General features: G+C 41.6%; 1 protein-coding gene across 4 annotated transcripts in view; it reads left to right on the top strand.

Moving 5' to 3' along the window:
* The window catches only part of KSR2 (kinase suppressor of ras 2), a 435191-nt gene that overhangs the window by 291021 nt on the left and 127949 nt on the right, over nt 1-16221 (top strand). For all 4 annotated transcript variants that reach the window (XR_014445794.1, XR_014445796.1, XM_083151467.1 and 1 more), the window contains exon 7: nt 8679-8762. Coding sequence is in view for 2 of the 4 variants with exons in the window: in XM_083151467.1 (XP_083007593.1) it covers nt 8679-8762 (84 nt within the window). In the remaining 2 variants the exon portion in view is untranslated. The remainder of the gene's footprint in view (nt 1-8678; nt 8763-16221) is intronic.

Raw genomic sequence — 16221 nt, 5'->3', positions numbered from 1 at the left:
CCCGCGAGGGGCCACGTATTACTTTACATGTATTCCGTGTCCCCTCGCGGGGCTTGTTGCGCTCGCCACGCTTCGAGCTCGGTGGCTCGCTGCGCTCGCCACACTATCTTAAATCAACTCTACGCCAACGTGGATAGTGGGGTTATGAAATGGTCGGAAGACGCGTACCGCTGCGCTCGCCTTGCTTCGGGTTGGCGTTGATAGTGGAGGTGTCGTGGGGGTGCTTTTAACATTGTAAGCACCCATTACGGTGCTTATACAATTAATTATCTTATAGGGGGGCCACTTAGCATTGAAAGCACCCATTAGGGTGCTTTTACAATTTAAAATCGTATACCATCGCATTGTATGCCATTGTATGCCATATACAATGGTATACGATTTTACATTTTATAACATTGGGTGCCATCGCGTCGCATACCATTGTAAGGCTTATGGTATACGATGCGATGGGCGCCGTGCTAGGAAACAAGTACCTATAATTATAGCTGCTAATTCGGAACTGGTGACAGTGGAATAACATGGGCCCCATAGCAAAACCTTCTGCTTTAAGGCGAAAGGTGTGCTCCATTACGCCATAGGTCCCACAGATACTGCAGCCCCTTGCAATGCAGATATCTTCTAATAAGTCCAAGTTGTCCTCATTAACTTATTAAATACTGAGTACATATTATTGCTTTGCAAGTTTATCTAGGTCCATTTGATCTGGTTGTGCTTTGGTAGTTGACTTGTCTTATCCATGTTGACAGTGACATTGTCGACACTATTACAACTGTCCCTTTAGAACAGGCCTAGCCAACCTGTGGCTCTCCAACTCTGAACATTAGAGGTGTCTTCCCCTTATTGCCCAATCAAAGCAATCATTTGCCTATTTTTACAAAATGATGCATTTCTGTCAATGTTTTTATGATTAATTTTATATCTAATATGTAATAAATTTGTTAGCAAGGTATTTGTTGTTGTAGCATTAATCCATCCTCTGAGCCAGATATCTCCATCTTTCTTTTGTTTGTCATACAAGGGACTGACTATCCCATTACTATATCTGCTGCTTATTGAGGACAAGCCATAGGCAGCATCTGTATCAGCTGTCCTAGTGACAGCACACTCCACGACATTCCTATAAAGGTTTCTTTACGAGTAGCATGTGGATGAATGGATCTGTCTGTACCCAAGCGGTAACCAAAGGAGCAAAACTCACATAGGAAATAATCCCTATACTGTATGCATGTAAGGGTATCTTTTAGGGGTCCACAATCAATCCTCAAACTGGATGGTCCACTAACATACAGAAAACCAGGGTTTTAGTTTAAAAGTCACAAAATAAACAAAGTATATACAGTGGAAGCAACTGGTGATGACAATCTGCTGATGAATAACTCCTCCCCACATGGATCTCACCCGGAATGAGTCCGGAAGAAGAGGGCTCCAAGATGACAAATGGAACAGCAGTAGGAAGCCAGTAAATGTCCTTAAATACGTTTCTGACACACACAGGGCCTTATTCTGGTTGGAGCGGCCGGGCCGTACGCGTACGTCCCGGGATTTTTTATGATCTGCGCATGCGTACATTCGCTAATGCGCAGGCGCGAACACTCCACAACGCTTACGGACGGGTCTCTACGTGCGAAAAAACCTATACGCGAGTGTACGGGCATTGGGGGCGGCATAGGGGCGTGAAGAGGGGAGCGGCCGAAATAATGAGGGAAAATGGGCGTAAATATGGGCGTACACGGGGGTGTGCACCAAAAGTGAGCGGTGCTACTACCGCACGATCGACTAAGGCACCGTTCATTTCGGACACAAAACAGGCGGCCGCCAACCGCCATCTCAAACCACCCCTACAGATACCGCATGCCAGCGTGCGCCTGGGTTTGCTAATTTACGCTGATTACTACTCAAACACATACACCTGAATGTAATAAGCAATGCTGCAGTCTATTAAGTCCAAACCATGATTTCACTACCTGCAAGCCACACACATCACTCTAACACATTGGAAGCTTATCTTTCTATACTTCTCTACATTTAAAGGTTTGTTTAATTTAAGGTAAGAATCTTTTTAAGACCTGCTTATATATGCTAAGGTAGCTATTTGCTAAACAGTTAGACACATTCACTACGTGCTTTCATAGACTTTACACAGTAGCACACTCAATCTACACATGTCGACATGTGTCAACGTGTTCACTCTAATACAAACATAGGTTTTGTATTTATGATACAATAACATAAAACACATCTAACACCTACAAAGGATGTTTCAGCAATGTTTGAAGCCCATGCCCACTATTTTGCACACAATCTTTGTATAGTACCCAAAATGAGGGTTAAAATGTTGTTTTATTAGGGTCTTTATTAAGGTAGACAATTGAGTTAATAGAAAGCAATAATTGAATAACAAATAGAATAATTAATTAATTGTCAGAATTGTAGTTGAAAGGCAAGATTTGCAGGTCCATATATGTGAAGGGTATGCCAGCGTACACGGACGTACGCTCACTCTCACGAGCGGTGACATAAGCTGAGTTTTCCATTGAAAACAATAGCGACCCGTCCGTGCAAGCTGGCTTACGCTCAGATTTCCGCAAGAAGTCGGCGGGAAGACGAACGAGAGACGGCCGTAAACGGTGGCGTACGCTCAGTTGTACGCCAGTTGTCGGAGTGTAAGGGCCGGTCCGTCCGTGTACGTTGGCGTACGCTCAATTGTACGCCACTCCCCTTCGACGTTGTTTCTGGCCGTACGTATGCGGCTGAGTTGTGGGTGGACTTACCCCCAACGGCCGCGTACGGATAGCGTACGTTGTTTTGGAACGTACGCACGTTTGGCCGCACCGATCAGAATAAGCTCCACAGTGTCCTTTGTCAAGGTGTATTGGACATAAGCCTGTTAAAGATTTGCTTGCAGAAGGTAATGCATTAAATTCCAATTTGCCCTTTGCAGTTTTTTTCACAGACTTAACGTCCTTTATGCCCAAGCACTGACAAATAATATCATAAGTTTGGAATAAGGTTTTTTGCTAATGCTTACCCAAATAATGCATAATTCACATTTTCTCACCTCGTCAATGCTGGGAATTCTTTATAAGTTTCACACTCTAGTTTACTAAGGACAGCATGTCCTGTAAATACTTATTATTTAATTAACTAACTATGGCATTCATTTTAGTTTTAACTTGCTGGAATTAAAAAAATAAAAAGTCATGCTCCTTTCATGCCAAGAAATTTAGCCTATGGGGGTTCTAAAACTGTTGGTCTCTGTCTTGGTGTTCAATTTGTCACCGTTGGGACAGTTTAAAAAAAAAAAGGTTTAAATACTGATAATGCAACTTTATAATTCAATTAATGATTTTTAGATTTAATCAACTTAAGCAAATGCTTATTATTAACTACTGTACATCTAACCTCAAAAACAATATTTCACTACAAAAAAGTTTCATAGGAACTTTAGCATTGGCAGGGCAATAAAATCAAGTTAAAGGGGGAAAGTTACTAAACTAAAATCGTAAAAAAAATAGTATTTTCACAGTAAAATACAATTTTTTGGGGCATATTCGTATATTTGGCATAGTAAATGCCAAAAAATGTTCGTATTCGTATTGATGGGTCATTTGTATTTGTATTTACAAATACTACTGAATACACCATCGATAGAATACGAATAGGAATCACCATTCCAAAAAATGGTGATTTCTAATTTACTAAGCGGCCTTATTGAAAATACGTCCGCTAATTAGCGTAAAACGGCCGCGAATACACTTTATTTTCCTGACGTATTTGGCAGAAGCCTGCACGGATCTCACTGATCCGTGCAGGCTTCTGCCAAATACGACAGGAAAATAAAGTGTATTTTCCTGGCGTATTTGGCCGGCCATTCGCGGCCGTTTTACGCTAATTAGCGGCCGTACACACGCTTCAGTGTAAAAAAAATAGAAAAATAACCGTACCAAGCACCAGACTGAAATAGCCGGGGCTGGAAATAAAAAATCAGGAAACTATTCAAATAGGCTCCAGGGCCGGGGCTGGTTCCCAAAATACAGGGGACAAAATGACTAGGGGTCCCCTGTATTTTAAGAACCAGACCCAGGCCCAACCAGCCAGCAGGGTAATGCCACAGCCGGGGGGAGACTTTTTATACAAGTATTGTATATTGTAGACAATAGTTTATTCTATTTTTTTACACTTTAATCAGCCCGGTGACCACAGCCCAGGGTCACCGGGGACAGCACCTGGCTTCGACCTGGCCAGGTAAGTCCTGGAGTGGGGGGACCCATTTATTGGGGGGGGTCCCTACTCCCCCAGGACCCCTGGCCAGGCTGACTGGTCGGTAGGGATGAATGCTCTTGTCATCTCCCGCCTTGACTACTGCAACATCCTTCTCTCTGGGCTACCTCTCACCCGCCTCGCACCTCTCCAAACCATTCTTAACGCTGCTGCTAGGCTCATCTTCCTCTCCCGCCGCTCTACCTCCGCCTCCCCCCTCTGTCTATCTCTTCACTGGCTCCCCATTCCTTTCCGAGTTCTCTTTAAACTCCTCACCACCACCTACAAGGCTCTCTCCTCCTCCACCGCTCCTTACCTCTCTTCACTGATCTCTATCCACACTCCCTCCCGTCCTCTTCGCTCCATCGCTGACCGCCGACTGACCTCTCACCTAATCACCTCCTCCCACTCCCGTGTCCAAGATTTCTCTCGCGCTGCCCCCCTGCACTGGAACAACCTCCCGCCACCCATCAGGCTATCTGATTCCCTTACCTCCTTCAAGCGCTCCCTCAAAACCCACTTTTTTCGACTAGCCTATCCCTCCTCCTAACCTCTTTTGATCCTCCTATCCTGCCTCCGTTCCCCTCCGTTCCTACTTATCCTATTGTATTTCGTTCGTCCACCCACCTATTTTTAGTATGTTAACTCTTATGAGCAGGGCCCTCCTTCCTCACGTACTCACCCTACCTCATTACCTCACCTGTGCTCCTGTCCTGTTCTTCCCTTCCTCTACTTCATCTTCGGTCTCCTTGACTATTTTGACACCTACTTCTGAACTGATGCTGATTTTAGTTCTACCAGCTATACCCCTATTTATACTGTATCTCTCTACACACCCTGTACGTTACCTTGTAATTTGTTTTTTTTTTGTTTGCTATGTACGGCGCTGCGGACACTTTGTGGCGCCTTATAAATAAACGTACTACTACTACTACTACTACTACTACTACTAGCTGGAGCTACTGAACTCACATGTGTAGCTTCAAAGCAGCCGTTTGATAGTAGTGATTGGTCATATTATTTTCTCCTGTTATCCTTCAGTTAAATGATGATATAATTCCAATGTTAAGGTTAAAATCTGAATTTCACTTTGAAGTAAGCACTTCGAATCTAAGCACCTACAGCATTAAGGCATACAGTCCAATGAAATGTTACATATGAATGCAATGATATGTTTCATGTGTTATTTACACTACCAATCAAAAGTTTGGGGTCATCCAGACAATTTCATGTTTTAGATGAAAACTGACTTTTATTTATCAAATAGTTGCAAAATGAATAGAACATATAGTCAAGACATTGGCAAGGTTAGACATAGTGATTTTTATTTGAAAAAATATTTTTTTTTCCTTCAAACTTTGCTTTAATAAAAGAGTGCTCCTTTTGCAGCAATTACAGCATTTCAAACCTTTGACATTCTAGCCGTTTATTTGTTGAGTTAATCTGAAGAAATTTCACCACATGCTTCTTGAAGCACCTCCAACAAGTTGGATTGGCTTGATGAGCAGTTCTTGCATACCATACGGTCAAACTGCTCACACAACAGCTTAATGGGGTTGAGATCTGGTGACTGCGTCTGGACACCCCATTACAGACAGAATAACAGCTGCCTGCTTCTTCCCTAAATACTTATTGCATAATTTGGAGGTGTGCTTTGGGTCATTTTACTGTTGGTGGTGGAAATTGGCTCCAACCAAGCGCTGTCCACGGGATATGGCTTGGCGTTGCAAAATGGAGTGTTAACAGCCTTCCTTATTCAAAATCCCTTTTACGATTGTACAAATCTCCCACTTTACCAGCACATTACCTCCTCCATGCTTGACAGATGGTGTCAGGTACTCTTCCAGCATCTTTTCATTTGTTCTGCGTCTCGCAAATGTTCTTCTGTGTGATCCAAACACCTCAAACTTCGATTGGTCTGTCCATAACAGTTTTTTTTCCAATCGTCCTCTGTCCAATGTCAGTATTCTTTTGCCCATATTAATCTTTCCTTTTATTGGCCAATCTAAGATATGGCTATTTCTTTACCACTCTGCCTAGGAAGCCAGTATCCCGGAGTCGCCTCTTCACTGTGTACGTTGACAGTGGTGTTTTGTGGGTACCATTTAATGAAGCTGCCATTTGAGGACCCGTGAGGCATCTTTTTCTCAAACTAGAGACTCTAATGTACTTGTCTTCTTGCTCAGTTGTGCACTGGGGCTTCAAACTTCGTTTTCTACTCTGGTAAAAGCCTGTTTTTGCTGTTCTGTGAAGGGAGCAGTACACACCGTTGTAGGAAATGTTCAGTTTCTTGAAAATTTCTTGCATGGATTAGCCTTAATGTCAAAGAACAAGAATCGAACCCACAAATGAGATGTTCCAGGAACTCAACTAGCTCGAAGAAAGGCCAGTTTTATAGCTTCTCTAACAAGCCAACCTGCTATCAGCTGTGCTAACATAATTGTACAAGCTTTTCAAGGGTTTTCTAATTATCCATTCATCTTCTAACGCGATTAGAAAACACAATGTACAATTAGAACACAGCCTCTATATACTTATGTAGATATTCCTTTAAAAACCAGACTTTTGCAGCTACTATAGTCATTAATCACATTAACAATGTATAGAGTATATTTTTGGTTAATTTGATGTTCTTTTCATTAAAAAAAGTGATTTCCTTTTAAAAATAAGGAAATTTCTAAGTGACCCCAAATTTTTGAATGGTAGTGTACATGACTTTTGGGGAGTAGATATTGCTTTCTCATTACCTTTATTTGCAGTAAAAAATATATTAAGCATAGTAATATACCAATAGAAGTACTGTAGCTTTGTTATTTAGGCCAGCATTCTACATAAATATAACCTAATTGTATAGTATCCTGCTTTGTATACCTTTAAATATGAATGTTGTCAGCAGCATTGTAAATAAATAAGAAAAAACAACACTTTAGCAAATTCAGCATTGTCTTTTTATTGAAACAATTTAACGAAAGCATGCTTACTTAATGTTCTTTATACAGTTCCCATTTGTTACTTATTACCAATGCCTATTGCCTTACAGTTAATGGAATAAATTCTAGCTAGCTTGAAAATTACATTTTTCTGTAAAAGTTAAACCATGGTATTTCCAGAGAGCGTAAGTAAAATGCTTCCCTTGCTTAATACAAGGTGATTGATTTCCCTGTTTGAGAAGAGTAAAGACTGCGCCATTCTCGTCTTAACTGAGAGCAATCTCATCTGCTTCTACTCTCTCCTGCTCCCTCACTCATCTCCCAAGAAGGAGGGTCTGGCCTGAATTTGAATCCCATTACAACAGCAGAACTATTAAGATGAGATAAAACTCTCAGCAAGGATGATAAAAAAAAATCTAATTAACTTGAGGCTTGGCAGTGCTGCAATAAATTCAATGCGGTGAAAGTGGAAGAATTCTGTAAGCGCATTGGAGATAGAACCCAATCCTTTCTCCCATCCTTCCATCGATAAGACATTTTCTCATGTGAATATTGGACTAGGTAAATACACGTTATATAAAGTCTGATATCTGACAACCGTAGTGATTCCCACTCTGTGCACACTTGAAAATCCTTCCTGTTGCGAAATCTAACAGTATTGGGAGCTCAAAATAAAAACAGGGTTACAGAGATTTCATGTTAAAATGCAGATGTCTGGCAAATATAAATGGCCAAGTCTAAGAGATACCAGAGCTATTGTGGGTTTCCGAGACACTGCATTCAAGAACTCTAATACATAATACATAAAGAAACCGACATGAACGTGGACTTAAGTGTGGGGAAAATAGTCAGGCACTCGGTGGACTTCAAAAAAGGAGGTTACCTCACAAGCAGCTGTTTCAACGTTTCGGGTTTAATATACAGTGACCCGTCTTCAGGAGAACATACATACATACAATGTACATAATGATATACACACCTTAAATACATGCACATGATGTGGGTGCTGAATCGGGACCCCCGGACTCCATAATGCGCGGTGTGACATAGTTTCCAGTCATTTCCGGTGTCCAACAGCAGCTCATGTCATGGGAAACTAGTATGGAGCAGATATGTGTGAATTATAAGTGGTACAGAAACCTTGATGTGTGATATTCAATATTCAATGATGATGATGATTATAAATAATACTTTTAGAAATCATTAAAACACTTTTTTATCACGTCAGAGTGTTTTTTCCAGTTTAATATACTCATCATTACTCCCAAGTTAACATGTGAAACATGCATACAGTAGGTCTTAGTGCTCAAGATAAAAGTCCTCCCTGTTCTGACTTCTACACCCTATCTGCATGGTCTCGTCTATATACCGACAGAATGCATTATTATTCATATAAACAACAAATTCTTATATTTGTTAATTAATGTCATTTTATTTTTAACTTTTGAACAAAAGTCAACCCCATGTTTTTTGTTTCCTTCCCAGGTTCTCCACCAAGTACTGGATGTCTCAGACCTGTACTGTATGTGGGAAAGGGATGCTTTTTGGACTCAAGTGTAAAAACTGCAAGTATGTTGTACACTTCATACATTGTTCTTCTTTATATGGTCAGATGGTTCAAGGTAGAGATGAGTGATGTGGTGGGGCATTTTACACAAATCAAATTATAGTGCATGAGGCAATGAAAATGCTGAAGTTTGGTTTTGGTGAATCCTGTGAAATTAAAGATTTAGGGGGGTATTCAATCCTGGGTCACGACTGTCGATATATAGTCAAAATCAATTCGGGAGCGCATAGACATCGAATGGAGATAGAACATGTTTTTAAGTTTTTATCCCGGTTCGATGCCAATGCGCTCTCCCATCAGCTGAAATCGAAAAGCCAAATAGACAGTGCAGCAATGACTATATAGTGCAGATTGAATGTAGATAGTATGAATTGTATGTGAATAGCACATGAGTTAGCCAAGATTGCATAGCAATCAAATCTTTAGTCCAATAGCAAAGGAATCTTTATGGTGTGTACACACAGTGGATTAGGTTTTCTGTGCAATCCCAATGTAACCAGATCGCATCGGGATCGAATCGAACGGAAAGCCACCCGACATGCATGCAATTTTGACTATTCAGGTTGAGTATCCCGTATCCGTATATCTCTTATCCGAATTATTCCAAAAACCGTGGTTTTTGGAATCATTCGAATTTTTTTTTTTTTTTTACCCCCCCCCTAACCCTCTTTTCATACTTACCAAGTCCCAGGGCGTCCACAGCAGGCCTCCGGCATCTTCTCCAGGGTCTCCAGCGGTCCCAGGAATGCAATGCGCGAGTGTGCGCGCGCGCCGGTGACGTCACCGGTGCGCGCGCACACTCGCGCAATGCATTCCTGGGACCGCTGGAGACCCGGAGAAGATGCCGGAGGCCTGCTGTGGACGCCCGGGGACTGCGTGGACGCCGAGGGACCACCGGACACCATCAGGGGACAGTTAAGTATGGCTAAAACAATTTATTCCAAAAACCGGAATATTCCCCTATCCGGAATGCTCGTGGTCCCGAGCATTTCGGATAGGGGATACTCAACCTGTATAGTGCAGATCTGCACTATATAGTTATATCTGTACTATACAGTTATTGCAGCCCTTTCTATCTGGGTTTCGATTTGTGCTGCCATGGGAGCGCGTATCGGGATCACGCATTGGGATCACGCATTGGGATCGCAAGGCAAAACCCTGTTCGATCTGCATACGATCTCTATGCGATCTGCATGTGACTTTGACTATATAGTCAAAATCTCATGCTGATTGTACCCGTGTGTACACACCATTAGCCTTCTTCTGCCAGTGTTGAGATCCTCTGTACAAGTGCAAACTGATTTTTCAGCCAGCGCATGTGCAAATGTTATTTGAAATGTAGACTTTGGCTTTCAGTTACAGTATCTATGGAAAATTAATAGGGGACAAAAAAGAAAGTAATTTAAATAGTTGTATATTTTAGTATAGATTTTTACTTTTAGAAAATGTCCCTTAATTTCTATGATAAAAGTTTTTTTTACCGTTACTAATTCCTGGGTATCCGGGTAAAGTTTATTGAGTGAAATAATAATTTGGCATAAAACTACATGGTTTCCTATCTGTATACAGTACATAAGTACTAGCTATTTAAACCCATAAGGAGATGACCAGGGCCAGGCCCTTCTAACAAGCCCAGGTTCAGGTAATTAGTACCCACCACTCTACCATCTCAGCTTCCCTGGAGAGAGTGTGTGTCTGGGTGATTGTAGTAAATGGGAGTGGAGGGGACGCCAACATTTATCTCACCTGCAGGCTGCTAGTATAAACTTACACCTGTGCATGGGTGCTAAAAGTGTGGCCATATCAATGTACACAAAGTAATAAGTTTCCAAGTAATTTGCATAAATTCATAAATTGCTACTGCCAGTAGACGATGTTGTGTGCACTTTTGCCTGCTACTTAGAATCAGGCCCTTAAATTTACTGCAGCATGTTTCAGAAACACCACACCAGGTAGGTGATTGGTGGGTGCTCTGGTAGCACCAGATCTTTATTCTGGCTTAGTACCTTCTCTTCTGGTGACCAGGAAGGTCTTCCTAATGGCATGGTGGGCACAAGCATCTCTTCTTGTCTCCTTTAGCGCATGTTAGAGCTGTGTCTTGTTACCTATTTGCAGAAAACCTCTATGTGTATTGTGTCCAACGTGCCTTCTCTAGACACACACTATACAGGATTACTTTCACTTTTATGTAAGCACCCAAAAGAGTAATTTGGTAAGTCAAGTGACTTCTACTAGTCAGTATATCAGACCTTCTTGCTTTTAACCCCCTGCAGGATCTCCAGTTCTAACACACCCTCCAGTTCCACCAACTCCGCCCAGTGTGACAGTCAGCCCTTACCCTGCTTGTGCTTTAATTCAAAATTATAGATCTAATTGTAGAACTCATTATAGACACAGTTTGTCTCTTTTCTCTTTATCTCTTTCACCCCAATGGTGCCACAGTTCATTCCCAGGGCGCATGTGCTGGTTTTTCCATTTGTTTCTGATTACCATGACGATGCGTTTACACCTTATTCACTCAATTTATTTTGTATAAGGACACCTATGGAGAATGGTAGAATGCCCAGGGTAAGCGGCTACAGGACCAATTTTTTAATAGTGGATCTGTTCCTTTGTGCTGTGCTCCACGGCTGAAGCGATGTGCGTCTCACTGGCCGGAAGTCCGGATCCAGTGTGAGCGATATGCGCTGCACCAGCCGGAAGGCTGTGGGCGGCATGCTTTAGTTCCTGGTTCCAAATATACAAGGGACAAAAAAACTGGGAGTCCCCTGAAGTTTGGAACCAGCCTGTTTTATAGCAGATGCAGGATGCCTGTAGACGGGGATCCCCGTGATGTCACAAGCATCCACATCTCCGCTATAAAACAGGCTGCTCAATCAGTGTTTTTCAGTGCCAAGTGAGCAGTGCAAAGAACACAGCTCTTGATAAGGTTAGTATGTAAAAGAGCTATTAATAAACTTGTTCTGAGTATCTGTGTTGCTATTTCCACATTATTTTTACAGATGAACTATGAGAACCAGCGGGCATATTAATGCCCCGCATGCTGGGTCTTGTAGTTCCCCTGTATTAAGCAATGGGTATGATTCTATTTTTGCACACATCAGCATGGCATCCACCACCATGGGACCCCGGGGACAGCCCCGGGCTTCAGCCTTTATTGGGGGGTCAACACTCCCCCAGGTACCCCGTCCAGGGCTGACCAGTCACGTTGGTCATGATATGGCTGGGGGAGTTTACGTAAAACGTGTCCCCCGGCTGTGGCATAACACCGCTGGCTGTTGAAGCCCGGTGCTGAATCCAAAATATCAGGGACCTCCAGTTTTTTTATCCCCTGTATTTTTGGAACCAGGACTGGTCCAAGAGCCTAGTGCTGGTTTCTTAAATTGTACAATTGTCATTACTAAAATCGGCTCATGTCTAAAACTTGCACATTTTCGTTACAATAAAACATACTTTTTCCTTATTAAAAATTGCACTAAATTGCTTGCAAATTCCGACCTTGTCTAAAAGTTCGCACCCTATTACATTTGTGATTTTAACAAAAAATTTACGTTTTTCAGACGTGCGATTTAAGTGTGATTTTAAAACATTACTAAAAATTGCACCCCTATTACATTTCACCCACTGTATTATGTAATTTTTTTTACATACATTGCTAAATAGATACAGTTTAATGTATTTTATTTTGTTACATTTTTACATAGGTATACATAGTAATCTACAAAGAATGCATATCAGAAAATTAATTAGCTTTACTCAGTACAGCTAAGTCAATATACCGCTATGTGGCCTGTTATATCTCTCTTGTGCCTTTTATTTTTCACCTTCACACTTTAGATTTAACAAATAAATCTAATGGCCAAGAACAGTCAGGAGCACACCACTAAATAACAGGTCTTTTTTTTCACTTTGAACTGCAAAGACATCATTCAGATGCTTGACTCTGTTTTGTATTTGGAAATAACCTTCACAAAGTTCTCAGCGGCTGCAAATATAATAGAGGGAACTCAATTTCCAAAAAAAAATGAAAACGAGGGCAAAATCAATCTTACGAACGATGGGTATTCGATCACACATACTGCCAAAAACATAGCACAGACATATTTACTAAAATGTGGACAGGAAGAGTTATCCAGGCCTAGCAGCAGGGTAACTACTCTCCAAATCATTCATAATTTGATAGGGAATGTTACAATAATGTATACTACAAACATGAACACAACTACAATTTAATACTGTATGCGTATATGGATGATGCAATGCATACATGTACATGGTTGCAGACATCACATAAGGAATTGAACTGCCAACGGTAAACTAGTACCAGTCCAGTAAAGGGTGGTAACCTCAGGCTTTACTTACTCAATTCCAGACCCTTTTTCACCCAAGCCCCTTGAAAACACCTGTTTAATTAATACCCCTTTCATTTTGCAAATGCCGGGTCGCACTCAGGATTTGGACACGGGTCTGTCCCAGGAGCGACCCGGCATTTGCGGTACACAGCCCGCACAGCGACCTGGCTTATTGCTGGGTCGTTGACGTCCTCCAGGGGATGGGAGTGGCAGCGCGTGAGGCAGGGTAGGAGGCAGCACTGAGGTGACGCTGCTGTCTCCTCTATAGAAGTGAATGGGTCACCCATTCACATTGCCCATCAACCTGGGTCCGACATGAGAATAACCCTTCTTTTAACCCGGGTCGGAATGTCGGGTTGCTGGACCCGGGATTTTCCTTTTGCCCATTTCACACTGCACACTGACCCAGGTAGACCCGGCAACAACCGGGTTGAGCCTGAGTTATTTGTGTGGTGTGAAAGGGGTACAATTTTGTTAAAGGGTGTTAACACAAAGAATTCGTGAAAAGTTCACAGATTTATATTAACAGGTTCATGGCACCCCCTAGTTATTCAAGATTTACCATGGGATAATTGATTCCCCTGTAGCCCACGGCAACACACTGAAAACTATGGGGTGACCCCAGTGCCACGACTCTGTTAAAATACAAATGAAATAATCAGGGGCTGTGGATAATGTGGGTGGTGCTACAGCGACTTAGAGTACAAAGACAATGCAGGAAAAGTACATGGTATATAAACATTGCTTCATCAGCAGTCATTACACTGAACTAAGTATCCGGGTGGCCAAAACAGAGGGTTAGGTGCCGAAAGCCTAAGTAAAAGAAGGAAAAGCACATGAGTAGAAAGGACCCTGCTCATGAGAGCTAACAATCTAAAGGGAGCTGCAGACAGACAGGGGTGAGATAGATGTGTAGACCGTGAGCATGGAACAGAAGGTCAAGATAAGAGACACCTGAGAGAGTACATATTTAAATAAACTACATGGAAATAACTAATAAATTAGCTACAATGCTTATGTGATGTGTCAAACCTCATCAATTACAACACAGGTTGCATACCTCTTAAATATGCAAAGATTACTGCAGAAACACAACACATGTGAACGACCATTGTCAGTTTATCAATATGTTTTACATATTGAGCAGCACAGGTCGTACCCGGAAGGTGGTGGCGGCAGTGGGGAGGGGGAGAGTCAGTGAGGCCTGGGCAGTCGGTGAGGCCTAGGGCTGGAGTTGGACCCTCCCTGGGCTGAGATCCATGCCACAATGTCTCCTGGGGGCACCGCCCTCCCTTAGCTTCCCCTCACCTCTTCCACCGATGGTCCTTTACATATTAAATTCAGAGTCAAACAAGCATCAATAAAGTACTGTTTATTCAATAAAGCATTTAGGATACTGGAAGGAACACATTAATCAGTGTTTGGAGATTAGTATGTGCAGGTACATATGAGCTGCCAGCAGTCATGTTCTCAGTGGGGAAAAGGGTTATTTTTGTAAAGAAACTTAATAACACCCGAGAACTGTGCAAAGCGAGACTTGTGTTATCTGGCAGTCAGGGGTGGAAGTACCACCTGCCCGGGATTAATTTGTATGCTTGTCCTCCCCACTGTAGTGTTTGTCATAGTGCATCCAGCTAGTTACAGCTTGTCCCCTGCACTCTCACAGTTTGTCCCATGCACTCTCTGGGTGGGTGTGGTTTGAAAGGTCTACTCTACAGTGTCTAGGTCAGGCATGTCCAAACTATGGCCCTCCAGCTGTTGTGAAACTACAAGTCCCATCATGCCTTGCCACAGTGTTGCTATTAGGGAATGCTAAAACTATGGCATGTGGTATGTGGGTTTTTTTCGGTGTACAGTACAGTACATGCAGTTTACTCTGACTTACTTACAGAGTAAACTGCATGTACTGTACTGTACACTGAAAAAAACCCTGCTAATATAATTGCAACAAAAATATACTGTATGTGAGCAAGACCTATTACACATATCTAAATTGGCAACAAAGGCATTTGATTTGTATAGTTCTAAATGCTTAAAAACCAGACAGCTTACAGTGTTAAAAACAAAAATTTTAAATTAAATAATAGCAAAGAGCAGCACTGTATTTTCTGTATGTCTAAATTAAATAAGTATGTCTTAAAAAAATAATACTTTTGGTAAAATGAAATAGGGCGAGAGAAGCAGAAAGAATTGGTAAGAAATCTCCAGGTTTATTTGCAGTTTCTTGAACCAGTTTGATTTGCTGTGTAAATGATTGCCGCTTTAAAAAAACCTGGAGATTTCTTACCAATTCTCTCAATTTCTGATTCTCTCACCCTATTACATTTCAACCATTGGGTCTTTTTTTTACGACAGGTAAGTAGGGAAAGCTCTTGTATACTCACAGAAGGTTAAAACCACCGGCGTACCACTCAAAAGGAGGCTGCACAATCCTGATAGTAAAAGACACTTCCAAAGTCTTAGAATACAATGTGAAGAAAGAACAGGAAAATTGCGCCAGCGATTGTCTCACACAGAAGGGGTCCACACTGGGGTTAATTGGTTAGAAGTTTTCCTCAGTGGAAAAAAGTCCATATATATAATATTCACCTCAGTCTCCGTATGATGGTTATATGGAAAGAAAAGGGGAAAATCTTTTATGCACTAATTTTTTAGGGTATAGGGATTTCCCAATTAGCCGTTTTGAAATACAGATGCTTACACGTGCTCACATATGCCAACGTAACTGAACTCCTATAAAGGTATCTTTAGGGTGACACCACGTGATCTCCTGTATTGGGCAGGCATAAAAATGACTGCTTACATGTTCTTTTTTTATTTTTTTATTAATTCAATATTCTTTATTTAATCTTTTTCATATAAAATTTACAAACATCATACAACGATACATTCCCTTTACATCACATTGACATAACTTACATACATACATAAATAACATACATATATCTTGGACATTATTCACCTTACCAAGTCACTATATTGTGTCAATATTTTTATCACAGTTATCAAGTCTCGAGCAGTATTGCATTATATTAGTTTAGTTTTGTCGCATTGATGTTCAACACCGTTTGCTTGCACTATGCCTTTTTGTTTTACGCTGCCATTAACT

Source organism: Crinia signifera, chromosome 1 (genome assembly GCF_055691185.1).
Source record: "Crinia signifera chromosome 1, ASM5569118v1, whole genome shotgun sequence".
NCBI lineage: Eukaryota > Metazoa > Chordata > Amphibia > Anura > Myobatrachidae > Crinia > Crinia signifera.
Note: the sequence above shows the minus strand (reverse complement) of the source record. Positions and strands in the feature narration are given on the sequence as shown.